General features: G+C 48.7%; 1 protein-coding gene across 1 annotated transcript in view; it reads right to left on the reverse strand.

The window, feature by feature from the left end:
• Positions 1–15,848, reverse strand: part of ZC3H3 (zinc finger CCCH-type containing 3) — a 269,723-nt gene extending 253,875 nt beyond the window's left edge. The window contains exons 1-3 of the mRNA XM_028736023.2: positions 15,703–15,848; positions 11,517–12,915; positions 9,146–9,342 (exon numbers count right to left, since the gene is read on the reverse strand). Coding sequence (XP_028591856.2) covers positions 9,146–9,342; positions 11,517–12,915; positions 15,703–15,748 — 1,642 coding nt within the window. The 5' untranslated portion in view covers positions 15,749–15,848. The remainder of the gene's footprint in view (positions 1–9,145; positions 9,343–11,516; positions 12,916–15,702) is intronic.
• Positions 15,849–18,212: the final 2,364 nt, after the last annotated feature.

Consider the following 18,212-nt stretch of genomic DNA (forward strand, 5'->3'; position numbering starts at 1 on the left):
CTGCTAACTAAAGCAACATCCACATTTGGTTATTTTAAATTGTTTTCAATGCTGTAGCCTCCCCTGGGACCTTAGGGTGAAGGGCAGGTAATAAATAAATTATTATTACCATTATTTATAATAATTGTTATTATGTGCACTGAACTGACACCCTGAGATTTTTGATCCAGCAAAATTTTTCGCAGGCGGATTCTCTCTGTCTGCATCAAGGCAATGGGAATCCTACCAGAAAAAAATGAGCAACACTTCCTTGCTCCACGAAGGCTAGTCATGAAAGTTTGCAGGTGAAAAACCTTTGCAGAATCAGGTCAAGACAACCGGAAGTGAAATTCTGAAAATGAGGCCAAATAAACCCCCACTGTGAGCATCTTTTAATATACTCAGTATGGAATTGAGACTTGCTTTCCCATTTCTGTTTGAGACCGATTAGCCAGCCACGCACAGGAAAATAACATCTTCGTTTTGCACAGACGCACTTGGGATTCTCGTTGTTTCAAGATATTATCTCGGCAATCTCAGCGTTTTCACTCCCTCATCTTCCGTCATTAGAAACTTGAGCATGAAACTGTAATTAACCTAAGCAATCCTCATTTACTGCAGATCTTGAAAGGGGTGGGAGGGGGGAGGGATACTTGTGAAATTAACAATAGCGTGGCACAGGCGGAGCACAATCCGTCGTCTCCTCCGCCAGCCCCACGGAATCGAAGGCACGACATGCAACTTGCAGCTGTGCTCCGGCAAACTTCCACTCTCTGTATCTTGCATGTTCCTGCTGGGTTGCAACTTCTAAAGGACATGTCCCTGCAGCAAAGGAATCGTGGATCTCTCTGATTCCCCAAACACAAGCATTCTGTGCTTATCCGTTTTTTTGGAACTCTTAAGCATCTAATAATCCGCTCCAATAAAGGCTTACACGAATCCCAAATTATGGGCTTCACATGCCCACCCACCCAAATGCCATTTGGCACTTTCAGTTCTCCTCCCTTCACACAGGCTCCCTGAACCTGCAGTTCTCAACTGGGACGTCATGAAGCTTTAGTGCAAGGCAGAAAAAACTGCATACATGCTGTATCACTGTCTTTTTAAGTGCATATGTACACTTAGAAGAAGGGGAGACACACAACCACCTAGTCTGTCTGTGCAGTCTAAGGGGAGGAACAGAAAAACGTTTAAATTACTGCTGGTTCAGCTGAAATCGGGAGCATTGTTTGTTTGGGATTCTAGCGCACCAAATCGTAGGCATCTGAGTTTGACTGGGAGAGGGAAAGCTCACAGAACCAGTTACCAAAATCGTGACCGCCCTGTCATACGAGTTCCCAATCAGACGGCCCAGTGGCAAGCTGGAAATTAACCTGGCCTCCTCAAAGCTCTGACACAATATCCGGATATTGGATTTAGCAATGCGACTGAGTTGGAAAGAAGGAAAGATGACCTGCAGTTCTCACGCAGAGCTACTCGAGATGCGCAGGACGGTAGGAGCATGGAGAGCTGGGAGGGAAAGCCAACTCCCTGCTCCACACGGATCCTTCCATGTGCAAAAGTTATCCATCAAGGCAGAAGCTGGGTATTTTGCAGTTCCCTGGCACCAAGTGCTCTGGAAGCCAAGGAGGCTTCTATTGCCTTTTAAATATTACACTATCAACAGCCTGCATCCTTCCACGCATGAACGAAGGCACGTCAGTTGTGCCTTGCGGGGGACATTACAAAGGAGGGACACACAGAAAAACACACGGCTCTTCTGGCACCTTTGTAATATTCTGCAATTCCCCACGGGCAAAGAGAGGCAGGCCACACTGCTGAACAATGCAGTTTTGAATTCAATTAAAGTGATTATCTGTTGTGCCAAATAAATTGTGTACAGCATATATCCTGTAGCACTTTACACCTTCGGGCTCATTATTTCCTAACTGTTTCCTCCTGTTTATGCGCTTTCAAATTAAATCGCTGATAATATGCGCCAAAATAAAAAATGAGCACACCTTGTCCGAAGAAAATTGATTCTCCTTTTCTCCTGAAGCGGGCGATTGCCAGGTTTTATATACTCGGTTCCTGGCGATCATTAGTAATTCAATTTTCTTTTTATTAGCCCCCTTATCTGCTGAGCAATATAGTGGCAGAGCTGACCTCTTTCGCACGGGTAAATGTTTAAAATCTTTTCCCTGATTAATTTTGCCAGTTAAGGAAAAGAGGAGAAATGGCCCGGCTCTTAGCCATCACAATGAATATAGCTTAATGTTGATTGTGATGGAATTTCTAATGCCAAGGAAATTGATTGAACGCAGCAATTATGCCGCAATACTAACTCAAGGGAAATGGGATAGTTTTCTCCTGGCCATAGTCTTTTGGTTATTTAAAACAATCCAATTTGCAAGGATAATTATATATTAGTGTTTTATCTGCCACTTGAAATGAACATGGGAGTTTTGATACTGGCCCAGCATTAGCAGGTTATTGCTGCAAATTACTTGATATCTGCTTTCTTTCACATAAAGAGGAAATTAGGCAATCAATTACCAGAAAAAGGTGGACGAGGGAGAATGAAAGGGGCAAGACTGCCCTCTACAGGTCAGAGGGGAGGAGGCGTCACGTGAGCCCTTGCCGGAATGAGGACGGTCCTGTCCCGACTCTGTGGCTGTCAGTCAAAGAGTCTGGACGGGCACCAATCACACAGGGGGGGTCACACCCCCACGGGCACCCTCTGGAAAACACCGCAAGCAGCTGCCTGCATGCACAAACAAGGGAGCCTTTGCTAGCAGGCGACACTAGAGAGAGAGGGAAAGTTGGGAGACAGAGGCGGCGGCGGCACCGCGCCAAAGTGTTTGCTTTATAAACCCTCAAAAGAATCACGCCCGGGTGTTGTACCGAACACCCAAAGCTCCAGCAGATGTCAGCAGAGTCGACGCGAGTGATCGGAGGAGCAGGGGGAATGTCACAGCATTGATTTTACTGGGGTGAGGAAAGGTTCACAACGCCCGGCCGCTCGAACATGACCCCCCTCCACGCCGCTGCCCACTTGTTTCATTAAGGAACAAGACTCCCCCAGGGGCACAGACCCTCGGCTGCCAGCGGCAGCGCCCCCTCCCCTCCAGCACCAAGCACCAGGCAGGATGAGGCCCTACATCAGCCAGGCAAGCTGCCCCAATAAATGGTCTGCCTCGAGGTTTGTGCGCCGCTCCAGATGTGACTCTCGTGCATACAAACAGGAGTAACGTATAATAATAATAATAATAAAGAAATTTATTTATACCCCACCCTCCCCAGCCAAGACCGGGCTCAGGGCGGCTAACACCAAGTATAAAAACAATTGATTGAAATACAGCTTAAAAAACAAGATTAAAATACAACATTAAAACATTAAAATGCAGCCTCATTTCAGTGGAAACTCAATCAAAAACTTATTGGGGGATGAAAACATCATGTCTTCACCAAGGCTAACTATCCAGACTGGTCCTAAATGAGCCAGAAAAAAGCCAGGGAAGTCCCCAAATAGGAGTTCCATCACAGAAGGAGAAAAGAAAGAGGGGGAGGGAATCAAGTTGATTCCAAGCCAAAGGCCAGGAGGAACAACTCTGTCTTACAGGCCCTGTGGAAAGAAATCAGATCCTGCAGGGCCCTGGTCTCATGAGGCAGAGTGTTCCTCCAGGCCGGGGCCAGTGTTGAAAAGGCCCTGGCTCTGGCTAATTTGACTTCCTTAGGGCCCGGGACCTCTAGGGTGTTGCTATTTATGGACCTTAAGGTCCTCCGTGAGGCATACCAGGAGAGGCATAAAAGTGTCTTATAAGGATGTTGGACCTTGAGCATAGGTTTCCAGGCAATTTCAGACCTCCTTAGAGCACATGCCCCATTTGCAATTTGCAAGCATGAAGAGCAAGAGCTCCGATTCGCCGGAGACCTGAACAGTAATCATCAGCCTGACCACAGCACTGAAGGAGAATAATCTGTTAAGAATCCACCTCGACAAACCGTTCTGCAACTCTAAGCAGGGGTGGGGAGGTGGGCTTCTGTGCACTCTAAAATGGCAAAATATATTGCTGTCGATCGTCTATCCTGCTATTGGACACCCGCCACTTGGCCAACCGCCCGAAAAGACAGAAGGCGATTCACAGAAGCCAGATTATGCCAGCCTCCCACTGCCCCAAAAGTCACACCCAAGTATCTAGGCAAGGCCAGATGAAGGCTCAGTGAATTGGTTCACACCGCGTTACACCAGAGGTTTGGGATGACCTGGACCCGAAGTTGGCTTGTATCCGCATCCATGAAGACAGTGCGACACGTGAAATGGAGCTCCACTGATCACCCATTTTGCCCAACGGGAAGCAACCCACACAGTTTTGCACACTCTTGAAGCCGCCATAAATCCAAATGCTCCCCTTCGACAGACTGAACTTATCAACACAAAGGTCTGGCAAACAACTTGCACATACACAGAAGTCACACAACATTTTGGTTTGTTCCCGTTTTGTCCAAAGCAAAAAAACCTGTGGCAACCAGTTAGGGAAGAAGTCGTGATATTAAACTACAGCTTAAAGTTGGTTAGATATCTAACCAACAGATTTGTTCCACTGCAGGCAACCAAGGCTTCCTGTTTGGGACCATAAAAAAGAAAACTACGGCGCGATGATAATCTGAGATTAAGTGACTTGCTAGACAAAAACGTCCCCAAGCAACTTGCAAAATATTTATAAGCATAAGCAAAAATACATTCTAATATACCGCATTTTTCCATCTATAAGACGCCCCCATATATAAGATGCCCCCTATTTTGGGGGTCTCAGATTTAAGAAAATGGAGGAAGACACTATCTGTGTATAAGACACCCCCTAATTTTGGACATTATTTTTTGGGGGGGAAACCTAGTCTTATACATGGAAAAATACGGTAAATACTTTTACAGAAAACCCATGCAATTCATTAAAAATCCACAAACCAACACCGCTAGCCATACAAGCATCAAAAATCTTCACAGGCCCAACTAACATAAAACAACATAGTAATGAGGGGAAAGGTCAGCTTTTACCAGATGCTGAAAATATGTCAATGAAGGCAATGAAGGATCTAGGAGTCTTGGTTGACCACAAACTTGACATGAGCCAACAGTGTGACGCGGCAGCTAAAAAAGCCAATGCAATTCTGGGCCTCATCAATAGGAGTATAGCATCTAGATCAAGGGAAGTAATAGTGCCACTGTATTCTGCTCTGGTCAGACCTCACCTGGAGTACTGTGTCCAGTTCTGGGCACCACAATTCAAGAAGGACACTGACAAACTGGAACGTGTCCAGAGGAGGGCAACCAAAATGGTCAAAGGCCTGGAAACGATGCCTTATGAGGAACGGCTAAGGGAGCTGGGCATGTTTAGCCTGGAGAAGAGGAGGTTGAGGGGTGATATGATAGCCATGTTCAAATATATAAAAGGATGTCATATAGAGGAGGGAGAAAGGTTGTTTTCTGCTGCTCCAGAGAAGCGGACACGGAGCAATGGATCCAAACTACAAGAAAGAAGATTCCACCTAAACATTAGGAAGAACTTCCTGACAGTAAGAGCTGTTCGACAGTGGAATTTGCTGCCAAGGAGTGTGGTGGAGTCTCCTTCTTTGGAGGTCTTTAAGCAGAGGCTTGACAACCATATGTCAGGAGTGCTCTGATGGTGTTTCCTGCTTGGCAGGGGGTTGGACTCGATGGCCCTTGGGGTCTCTTCCAACTCTATGATTCTATGATTCTAAGGCCCCAGAAGGGGTGCCACAACTGAAAAGACTTATCCTCTGAGCCTTCCTCAAAGGAGGACCCTGGAGAATCATAGAATTGCAGAGTTGGAATGAACCCCAAGGTCATCTAGTCCAACCCCCTGCAATGCAGGAATCTCAGCTAAAGCTTCCCTGACAGATGGCCGTCCAACCTCTGCTTAAAATCTCCAAGGAAAGAGAGTCCACAACCTCCTTTCTTGGAGCTTGAAGCCATTGGTTCGAGTCCTACCCTCCAGAGCAGGAGAAAGCAAGCTTCCTCCATCTTCCATGGAACAGCCCTTTAAATATTTGAAGGTATCTATCATATCTCCTCTCTTCTGAGCTAAACATACACAGTTCCTTCAACCGTTCCTCATCAGGCTTGGCTTCTAGACCCTTGATCATCTTGGTTGCCCTCCTCTGCACATGTTCCAGCTTGTCAATGTCCTTCTTAGATTGTGGTGCCCAGAACTGGACACAGTATTCCAGGTGTGGTCTGACCAAGGCAGAATAAAGTGGTACTATGACTTCCCTTGATCTGGACACTAGACTTCTGTTGATGCAGCCTAGAACAGCATTCAGTTTTTTTGCTGCTGCATCACACTGTTGGCTCATGTTAAGCTTGTGTCCCAAGGAGAGTCCCAAGCGCATATCTTTCACTTTCTGATTTGAGTTACTCTTTTTGCAAACAGAGTAGTGACAGGGTTGCATGCGCAGGCAAAAGTCCCAATCATATATTGGTTTAATAACCCAATACACAAACATCGGAATGAGTGCTTCCCACCCTGTGAGTCGCGAAGCCTGTGCAGGTGGGTCATGGGTTATAAGCAAACCCCAAAATAATTATTTCTTGCAATCCCTAATGGTTGTGATTAATACCTCTTGCAGCTTTTTGTTTCGTTGGCATATTTTAATGCTGTGCTGACACTCACAGCTGGACATAGGAAAGGTTCGAACCTTACATTTCAACCCTTGGGAACTGCTTGTTGGCAGCAGAGAAGAACTAAGGCATGGGTAGGCAACCTAAGGCCCCGGGGCCAGATCCAGCCCAATCGCCTTCTCAATCCGGGAATCAGCATGTTTTTACATGAGTAGGATGTGCCCTTTTATTTAAAATGCATCTCTGGGTTATTTGTGGGGCATAGGAATTCATTCATTTCCCCCCAAAAAATACAGTCCAGCCCCCCATATGGTCTGAGGGACGGTGGACTGGCCCGCGGCTGAAAAAGGTTGCTGACCCCTGAACTAAGGCATGGGTAGGCAAACTAAGGCCCAGGGGCCAGATCCAGCCCAATCGCCTTCTAAATCCGGCCCGCAGATGGTCCAGGAATCAGCATGTTTTTACATGAGTAGAATGTGCCCTTTTATTTAAAATGCATCTCTGGGTTATTTGTGGGGCATAGGAATTCGTTCATTTCCCCCCCAAAAAATATAGTCGGGCCCCCCACAAGGTCTGAAGGACAGTGGACTGGGCTTCTGCTGAAAAAGTTTGCTGACCCCTGAACTAAGGTCTGAAATTCATGTGAAATTCATGTAGATTTGGACTTGTGGATTGCCATACCCAAAAAGTTGGGAGCCACTGGTCTGAATGAAGCCAGCAGCTCATCGAGTTAGGGAGCATTCAGGACCGATTCCAACATTCTTTGTAACAGCCGGATCCTATGTGAGCCTGCTCAGAAGTAAGTCCCGCTGAGTTCAATTCGACTGACTCACAGGTGTTTAGAACTGCTGCCTAAAAAGTCAGAAGTCACACATGTCCACATGTCAAAGAGTCAAAAGTATGGAGGAAAAGAATGTGGGAAGTTTATTCTTGAAAAGAAGTCACACATAATAGTTACCGGTGCAGCAGCCTCTTTTCAGAACTGTGAAACTGCCAGAAGATTACAAGTGTTCAGCACTTGGCCAACCCTCAAGAAACAGCTACAAAAACCACCCAGTTGCCAAGAAATTCCAGGATGACACTTCCCAAAATACTCCCTGGTTAAGAGCCTGCCTCTTTAGTGTACTTAGTTGCTGATAAATCAACATGTATATGGGTGGAGTGACAGCGGCGAGAAAGTGAACGACAAAGTGTGATGCGCTACAAAAGGCAGTCGCTTCTTCCTAAAAGCAAAACTACACTAGGTTTTTAAAATTTTCTTAACACATTAAAGAGTGCATAACTACCTCGAATTGCTCAGGGATGTTAGGCTCGGCTTTACAACATTTACTTGGATTAATTCCATACGAGGAACTGAGCATCCTGGAGACACCTGAACAATTTCTAGAACCCTTTAACAAGCAAACAAGGCGGCCTGGCATTTGTGTGCAACGTTTCGGTGTTTTTTAATCTACAAAATAATAATGCCCCGCATTCACCAGACTTTTTATAAATAAGCGTGCATGATTACTTCACACCAACTTGGCACTTGAGAGGCTGGCTGGGCCCAGAGGGACTCCTAACCCAAAGCACTGCCAGGTAGCAGGCGGCTGTTTTTTCATTGAATTATCCTGCCCATACCATCTAGGAAGTTCACAAATCAGTAAAATGCAATCTAGCCCCATTAATTCCCTCCCACAGCACCCCAACCCCCAGCCGGTATTAGAAACTGAGATATGTAAGCTAGGAGCCAAATGGCTCTTTAAACCAGGACCACAGCCACCAAAACGAAATGTTTAGCTGCCATTTTAGGGACAGTCGGCTCAAAAGTCGTGCCAAAGGCACAGAATGCTCAAAGAAATGGAGCGAGTTACGGTTCAGCTGGGCTGGAAAAGCAAATCGGTGGCTTATACTGCCGGCTTTCCAGGAAAAAACTCACACAGAGGCCATGGCCAAGGGCCAAGCCACGTGAAGAAGACGAAGAAGAAGAGTTTGGATTTGATATCCCGCTTTATCACTACCCGAAGGAGTCTCAAAGCGGCTAACATTCTCCTTTCCCTTCCTCCTCCACAACAAACACTCTGTGAGGTGAGTGGGGCTGAGAGACTTCAGAGAAGTGTGACTAGCCCAAGGCATAGCTGTCAACTTTTCCCTTTTCTTGCGAGGAATCCTATTCGGAATAAGGGAATTTCCCTTAAAAAATGGGAAACGTTGACAGCTATGGCCCAAGGTCACCCAGCAGCTGCATGTGGAGGAGCAGAGACGCGAACCCGGTTCACCAGATTACAAGTCTACCGCTCTTAACCACTACACCACACATAATATACGTAAGCACACGTGACCAATATGTGCAACCACAATCCAGTTTTTAAATCTTTGTTAGGGAAAGGAGTCTCGCAGCCAGGTCTCCAACTCTTCCAGCAGAGTTGGCCAAAGCAAGAGAGAGAATCTCAACCAACACCATGCTTCTCCGAACCAGACCAACAGGAGTTCCCAGGACAAGGCGCTGGTGTATTAAAAAGCACAACAGTAAACCAAGAAACAGATTTCCAAGCTTGTTCTTACCTTCTTTGGCCAAAAGGTGGGGCCGGGATGCCGGCAGCCTTCGCAGCCTGTGCTTGCCAATCTGCACCAGGCCTTTGGATCCAGTTTTCCGGGCAGTGGGCGATCCCCTTCCCCGAGGGGAGTTCCTTTTCCTGAGACAATAGCGGCTTCTCAGAAGCACGGTAGGGAAGGGCGGGCTCCTCTTATCAGTCGGGGAGCTGGAAGGACAACAGAAGCAGTCACCATGGTGTAGTCCTCAAGCACATCACACTCCAACCATGAGCAGATTCATAGGGCAGTCTCACATGGGGAGCAGGGAGCTCTCAGCCCAAACCTCTTTTATGTGATCAGGGCTCTAGGCAGCTGCAGGAATGATTCAACCCAGCCCCCTCATAGAGAAAGGTGACTCAGATACACTCACAGATGAATGGAGCTTCATCCACCGATAGCTCCACCTTCCAGGTCCATCTTACAAAAAGCAAATCCAATGAAAGTTATATGTTCTGCATATTCATACTGCTCAGTAGTATAGTGTATAGTATAGTCGTATAGAATCGATGCTTTTGAATTATGGTGCTGGAGGAGACTCTTGAGAGTCCCATGGACTGCAAGAAGATCCAACCTCTCCATTCTGAAGGAAATCAGCCCTGAGTGCTCACTGGAAGGACAGATCCTGAAGCTGAGGCTCCAAGACTTTGGCCACCTCATGAGAAGAGAAGACTCCCTGGAAAAGACCCTGATGTTGGGAAAGATGGAGGGCACAAGGAGAAGGGGACGACAGAGGATGAGATGGTGGGACAGTGTTCTCGAAGCTACCAGCATGAGTTTGACCAAACTGTGGGAGGCAGTGGAAGACAGGAGTGCCTGGCGTGCTCTGGCCCATGGGTTTACAAAGAGGCGGACACGACTAAACAACAACAGTATAGTGTTCACTACCAAGAGGTGCTGGTAAAATAATCACAGGTACGAGCCCGTCTTTCCAACGCTGCACTAAAAAGTGGTGCAGGGGGACCAATAATCCAAAACCTCATGTTCTGTGGTTGCAAAAAGTTGCACCAGCAGACTGAATGTTACTTGGTTTTTGTGGAATAAATTGTGCAAAATCTGATCTACATGTTTAGCCCTGCAAGCTAGAATCAAAGAACATCGGGGACTGGGGTGGAATACATGGAAGCAGAGGGTAAAGGACTAGGGATCGCAAGAAAGAACTACGAAATACACTTAAGGGTAGGTATTTGAAGGCAACCACCATAAAACCTCACACAGGCGATGAATCAATTGTCTGAATGTTCCATGCGCACGGAAAGTTAGCCCACCAGGGAATAGCCTAGGCTACAATCCTTCACCCTGGCATGCTAGCTTTCTATAGGAAGGATGTTTCTCATGTGGGGAATAATGCACTCATGCACTCCCAATACCTGCATTCTGAAATGGTGCATGCCCTTAAGTGTTCTTTCTGTAGAAAGTTGCACCTAATACTCTGGACTTCAGGCCAGGAAAAAAAATAACAAGGTAGTATATGAACTGCTAGAAATTAGTATCTAGCAGGTGAAAAAAATTGGGAAGCATTTCCCCAGCTAGAGTGGATCCCACAGTTGTCATGATTTTGCTCGCTGCTTTACCTACCCAGACACATCTAGTGCCCCAAACATACAATCCACCTGAACTCTCATCCCCAGGCCCTGACAGAGCTCATTCCACACTTTGCAATGCAAAAACACATGTTTTCATGTGCCCCAGCAGCTGCACTGGAATGGTAAGCATTACAGTGGTGCCCCACAAGACGAATGCCTCGCAAGACGGAAAACCCGCTAGACGAAAGGGTTTTCCGTTTCTGAGCTGCTTCGCAAGACGATTTTCCCTATGGGCTTGCTTCGCAAGACGAAACGTCTTGCTAGTCTTGCGATTTTTTCCCCGCTCCCCCCCCCCCCTTTTTCTAAGCCGCTAAGCCGCTAATAGCCTTTTAGCAGCTTAGCCGCTAATCCTTTAATAGCCGCTAAGCCGCTAAACCGCTAATAGCGCTAATCCGCTTAGCCGCTAATAGGGTTGCTTTGCAAGACGAAAAAACCGCTAGACGAAGAGAATCGCGGAACGGATTCTTTTCGTCTTGCGAGGCACCACTGTACTATAGAGCAGGCACGTTCAACTCCCAAGAGACTGCGATCTACTCACATTATAAAAATACTGGCTGTGATCTCCCCATTGTTACTGACAGGCAAAGTTGTTGAGCTTTTTTGGTGGGGTGGGGGAGATCGCTAAGCATCACACGATCAACTGCGATCTACCATAGATATCCCGCGATCCACCGGTAGATCACGATCCACCTGTTGTTGGGCATGCCTGCTCCAGGTGAAAGTCTTGGGAATTTCTCCCAACGCAACCAATAACTTACCAGGCGTTTCCCTTCCTCCTGATGATTTTGGTCCGGCTCTTCAGTTTGTAACTAAAAAACCCACTATTCCCAGAGGGTGATCTGGGGCTGCCGTGACCAAGAGGCCCACGTCTCACAGTCTGAAGGGAAGCGCCAGCTCCCACAGAAGGAGAAACTCCAAGCCCAACACATTCCTTACGCCGCCACGTGAATGCGGAGGTGGATGGAGACGGAGACAGCGGGAGACCGGCAGCCTTCCACTTGTACAGGCTGGAAGAAATCCCCAGCTTGGACTGCGGGTTGGATTTCTTTTGCTTTGCTCCCAATTCCCCCTTCGGGAGTAACTTGGGACCTCTCTCTGCACCCACAGCAAACCTGCGTGCATTTTCAGAGGCTCTGGGAACAGCCCATTTTTTCACAGTACGGGGCGATTTGCTCGGATTCGCCACCCACGTGTAGTTGTTCCTCCTGAACTTTGGAGACTTGATGGAGGCTGGCGAGGTAGGAGCGCCATGGAGAGCAGGTGCTGAATGTTTGTCCTTGGAGAGGCTCGTCCCAACAGCTGAAGGAACTTCCCAAGTTGAAGCAGCAGCAGACTCCTCAGAAAGCCTCAGCGCGCTGGGCTTCTCCGTCACTGCAGGCGTTTGCTGCGAACTACGCAGGGCTGGAACCTCTGGCACTGGTTTCTTCCTCACCAACAGACCACTCGCTTTATGATCAGGCAATGTCAGGGGCTGCTGCTGAGGCTCAGATTTCAACGTAACGGCGCTCTCACTGATAGTCCTGCACAACTCCGGGGCTGATTCCGATGCACCCTGAACAGAAGGCCCCTTCCAACACTCGGCAGGCATGTCAGCCTTCTCCTTAGCAAAGGCCTTGCAATGCAGCGAGTGAGGCAAGGTGGAGGCGCTCAGTGCTTTAGTCTTTTTCAAGCCAGCACCCGAAGGCCAAGCTGTCCTGCTCACACATCCTCTAGACACAGCTGGGCCTTCTGTTGCTTCCGCAGAGCTCAGACGGGATCCTGGGGCAGCAGTGCTGGCCGCTGCTGAGCCAGCCTGCACCCCAACAACGATATTGCCATCTGCACTGAGGCTGACGTTTCTTCCCGAGAGCGGGGCTTGTGGCTCAGTTGCCTCAGGGCTTGCGTGGCTCAGGCTGGTGCGGGAAGCACTAGCAGAAATGCTGGTTCCAGAACAAAGTGCCGGCCGAGGCGGAACGTTGACTAGAGAATATTTCTTTCTCCAGGCATTAGGACCACTCTGGCGAGGCTGAAAATCTCTCTGGGTTTGCTGGGAATATCTAGCAGAGAAAGCACCCTGGCTGCTAAAGGCAGGCGGCCTGGGGTTCTGCCACTGAGGTGCTGGGGCAGGTGGGGCAACTGGTGTATTCCCATGGATGTTTTTATGGTTGTTGATGAGACCTAGAAGGAGAGAAGGAAAAGATTCCATTAGTTGTGCCTTCAAGCATCCCTCCAGCAGTATCTTGAAGGATTTGCAACACAATTTTATTTCCAAACCAAGACATATCCTGCATAGATCGGCATCATACATGTTTCTGCAGGATGTAGCCCTGCCTGTAAGAAGTCATAATCCGTCCCACCCAAACGAACAGAACATATGAAGCCCCATTTACAATACAAAAAAATCATCTTCAACCAAACCCAAATACAGTGGTGCCTCGCAAGATGAAAAGAATCCGTTCCGCGATTCTTTTCTTCTAGCGGTTTTTTCGTCTTGCGAAGCAACCCCATTGGCGGCTAAGCGGATTAGCGCTATTAGCGATTTAGCGCTATTAGCGGCTTAGCGGGCTTAGCGGCTAAGCTGTTAAAAGGCTATTAACAGCTTAGTGGCTTTGAAAAGGGGGGGGAGCGGGGGGGAAATGGCGAGACTCGCAAGACGTTTTCGTCTTGCAAAGCAAGCCCATAGGGAACTTCGTCTTGCGAAGCGCCTCCGCGACGGAAAACCCTTTCGTCTTGTGGGTTTTTCGTCTTGCGAGGCATTCGTCTTGCGGGGCACCACTGTACATTTAAACCTACCTGCCCCAACCTTGTGCTGGTTAACCACAACCATAACCTCCAAAAGCTAGCCCAAAAAGAGAGAGGGAAGAAAAGCCCTGGTGCCTCTGCAGCAACACAACCGGATGCCTTCATCTGCCTCAGCTGCAACAAAACATGTCTCTCCCCTATCAGTCTCTACAGCTACAGCTGGCGCTATAGCTCTCCAACTGTCTGACTTCACCCCCAAGGGCTCTCTCCTCCACCGGCTCCCAAGAAAGACGGATGCCAACCTATATATATATATATATATAGTTTTAATTCCATCAATGTCTATCTGTTTTTCAGTTACTGGTTCCCTGCCTCCCCACCTCCCCCCACACCCGCTTTTTATGTTTTCAGCAGTTCCTGTTTTTATCTGTAAGCTGCGTTGAGCCAAGGAGGAAGACAGGGCATAAATAATAATCACAATATTATGATTAAAACTGCCATTAGTGTTGCTATCAAATCGAAGCATGATATAATGCTAATGTTGTAGTAATGATAATAATATCAAAGTGTCGTACTAAAGAAGAAGAAAATAACAACAACAACAATAATAATAATAATAATATAGTAAGCCCCTTGAGGCAGGAACCTGAGTTGAACCGCCCTGAGACCTCTGGGTATAGGGCGGTACAGTGGTACCTCGGGTTACATACGCTTTTGGTTACAGACTCCACTAACCCAGAAATAGTACCTCGGGTTAAGAACTTTGCTTCAGGATGAGAACAGAAATTGTGCGGCAGCAGCAGGAGGCCCCATTAGCTAAAGTGGTGCTTCAGGTTAAAAACAGTTTCAGGTTAAGAACGGACCTCCGGAACGAATTAAGTACTTAACCTGAGGTACCACTGTATATATATTCAATCAATAATAATAATAATAATAATAATAATAATACAGTAAGCCCCTTGGGGCAGGGACTGGAGTTGAACCGCCCTGAGACCTCTGGGTATAGGGCGGTATATATATTTAAGAACAACAACAACAACAACAACAACAATATAGTAAGCCCCTTGGGGCCGAGACCTGAGTGTTGAACCGCCCTGAGACGTCTGGGTATAGGGTGGTAAAGGTAAAGGGACCCCTGACCACTAGGTCCAGTCGTGGCCGAATCTGGGGTTGCGGCGCTCATCTCGCTTTATTGGCTGAAGGAGCCGGCGTCCAGCTTCTGAGTCATGTGGCCAGCATGACTAAGCCGCTTCTGGCGAACCAGAGCAGCGCACGGAAACGCCGTTTACCTTCCCGATGGAGTGGTACCTATTTATCTACTTGCACTTTGAGGTGCTTTCGAACTGCTAGGTTGGCAGGAGCAGGGAACGAGCAACGGGAGCTCACCCCGTTGCGGGGATTCGAACCGCCGACCTTCTGATCGGCAAGCCCTAGGCTCTGTGGTTTAACCCACAGCGCCACCCACATCCCATAGGGTGGTACAGTATATATATTCAATCAATAATAATAATAAGAATAATATAATAGTAAGCCCCAGTAGTGATGTATGGAAGTGAGAGCTGGACCATAAAGAAGGCTGATCGCCGAAGAATTGAGGCTTTTGAATTCTGGTGCTGGAGGAGACTCTTGAGAGTCCCATCGACTGCAAGCGCATCCATTCTGAAGGAAATCAGCCCTGAGTGCTCACTGGAAGGACAGATCCTGAAGCTGAGGCTCCAAGACTTTGGCCACCTCATGAGAAGAGAAGACTCCCTGGAAAAGACCCTGATGTTGGGAAAGATGGAGGGCACAAGGAGAAGGGGTGACAGTGTTCTCGAAGCTACCAGCATGAGTTTGACCAAACTGCGGGAAGAAGTGGAGGACAGGAGTGCCTGGTGTGCTCTGGTCCAGGGGGTCACGAAGAGGCGGACACGACTAAGCGACTAAACAACAACAACAACAACAACAAGCCCCTTGGGGCAGGTACCTGAGTTGAACCGCCCTGAGACCTCTGGGTATAGGGCGGTATATATATATTCAATAATAATAATAATAATAATAATAATAATAATAATAATAATATTGTAATCCCCTTGGGGCAGGGACCTGAACTCAAGGACCGCCTGGGCGAGCGAGTGCCTGCAAGGAAAGGCAGCCAGGGAAGAAGCGCTCCCGCAGGCAGGCAGGCAGGGCCCCCTCCCAGGACCCTCGGCCCCCCTCCCCCCGGACGCCTGGGTCCCTCACCTTGAAGCAGGCGAATCTGGCGCCTCAGCTGCTCCTTCTCCTCCATCCCCGGCTCTTCCGGCTCTTCCCGCTGCTGCCTCAGCCGGCAATTCCTCGCCTACCTGCCCCGGACGTCACTGCTGCGCGCCGCCTCCAGGCCCACGGCTCCGTCCGCTTCCGTGTACGTCATCGCCCCGCGCGCCCGGCGGTTTGCCTTTCTTTTCCTTCCAGGAGATATGCGTGCGGCCACACACTTCCGGTTGCCACTCGAGCGCGGCTACGAAATGCGGGGACGCGCAAAAAGCGCGGCGCCGAAAGAGACCGCCGATGCTTCTACCCACGCAGGGCACTCGGGATTGGTCGCTGCCGCCACTCACTCAGCCATGATCTCCGCCTCAGGCCCTGCCGATTGAGAACCGGAAGTGTCCTTACGCGATTCATTAAACCCTGCGGCGCTCGGGCTTTGGATTTGACTGACCTCTGTGTGATTTGCGTGGCCCCTCTGGCTGCGCTTTCCACGCTTTGCCTAAGGCTCTTTCCTGACAGAGTCCTGGGGTCAACGGGGGTCAGCCAGGTGCCTCCAGGGGAACCCACAAGGAGGACCCGAGCGCAGTTTTTGGGATTCCCAGAACCACAGAATTGTAGAGTTGGAAGGGACCTCCCAGAGTCATCTAGTCCAACCCCCTGCAATGCAGTAAGGCACTCACTTGTGTGAGTGCCTGGAGGCGGTTGGAGGATGGATGGCGGCTAACAGATTGAGGTTGAATCCTGACAAGACAGAAGTACTGTTTTGGGGGGACAGGGGGCAGGCGGGTGTGGGGGACTCCCTGGTCCTGAATGGGGTAACTGTGCCCCTGAAGGACCAGGTGCACAGCCTGGGAGTCATTTTGGACTCACAACTGTCCATGGAGGCGCAGGTCAATTCTGTGTCCAGGGCAGCTCCATCTGGTAAGCAAGATGAGACCCTACCTGCCTGTGAAACCGTCTCGCCAGAGTGGTGTATGCTCTGGTTATCTCTTGGTTGGACTACTGCAATGCTCTCTACGTGGGGCTACCTTTGAAGGTGACCCAGAAACTGCAACTAATCCAGAATGCGGCAGCTAGACTGGTGACTGGGAGTGGCCGCCGAGACCACATGATACCAGTCTTGAAAGACCTACATTGGCTCCCAGTATGTTTCCAAGCACAATTCAAAGTGTTGGTGCTGACCTTTAAAGCCCTAAACGGCCTTGGCCCCGTAGACCTGAAGGAGCGTCTCCACCCCCATCGTTCACCCAGACACTGAGGTTCAGCTCTGAGAGCCTTCTGGCGGTTCCCTCCCTACGAGAAGCCAAGTTACAGGGAACCAGTTAGAGGGCCTTCGCGGTGGTGGCACCCACCCTGTGGAACGCCCTCCCACCAGTTGTCAAAGAGAACAACAACTATCAGACTTTTAGAAGACATCTGAAGGCAGCCCTGTTCAGGGAAGCTTTTAATGTTTGATGCATTACTGTATTTTAATATTTTGTTGAAAGCCGCCCAGAGTGGCTGCGGAAGCCCAGCCAGATGGGCGGGGTATAAATAATAAATTATTATTATTATTATTATTATTATTATTATTATTACTTGTGCTGCCTCCGGCTGGGAACGGCAGATGTAGCTGTCGTGGCTAGCAGCCCTCACCACCAGGAGTCCCAGACATTCAACGAAGCTGAGATGCTGCCGGATTCCAGGCAGATAAAATAAAGTCCTTCTTCACCCAGCACACAGAGTTAACCTGTGGAACTCACTGCCGCAGGAGGCAGCGATGGACACCTAATTTGGATGGCTTTAAAAGAGTGCTGGGCAAATCCATGGATGGCTATCGGTGGCTACTAGCCACAACGGCTATGCCATTCCTGATCTTTGTTTTTATCTGTATGCTCGATGAATATTATTGTCGCGGGTTTCAAGAGAGGACAACCTAGATCAGACATCCCCAAATTCGGCCCTCCAGATGTCTTGGGGACTACAGTTCCCATCATCCCTGACCACTGGTCCTGTTAGCTAGGGATGATGGGAGTTGTAGTCCCAAAACATCTGGAGGGCCGAGTTTGGGGGTGCCTGATCTGGATGGTGCCCTGAGTACCTTCCAGTTCTTGAGTTCCTGTAGCCAATGAAGGTGAGACTCTTAATAGAAGAGGTTGATGAGCTCTTTGTAAGACTTGGCCACTTGTGTCCTCAGCAGCATCACAAAAGAATGAGTTGGGCTGCAAGAGCTGCAACTGAGTGATGGTGTCCTCCAGGCTAAGAGGTGGGCCTTTCCTGCACCCCTTTCCTAGCTGCTAGGTAGGAGAGCGATAGCCAATATGGGATCACAGAATCGTAGAGTTGGAAGGGACCTGGAGGGTCATCTAGTCCAACCCCCGGTAATGCAGGAATCTCATCTAAAGCATGCATGGCAGATGGCCAGCCAACCTCTGCTTGAGAATCTCCAAGGAAGGAGACTCCACCACCTTCTATCCCACGGTCAAACAGCTCTTACTGTCAGAAAGGTTTTCCGTATGTCAGTC

The sequence above is a fragment of the Podarcis muralis genome, chromosome 8, assembly GCF_964188315.1.
Source record: "Podarcis muralis chromosome 8, rPodMur119.hap1.1, whole genome shotgun sequence".
Lineage (NCBI taxonomy): Eukaryota > Metazoa > Chordata > Lepidosauria > Squamata > Lacertidae > Podarcis > Podarcis muralis.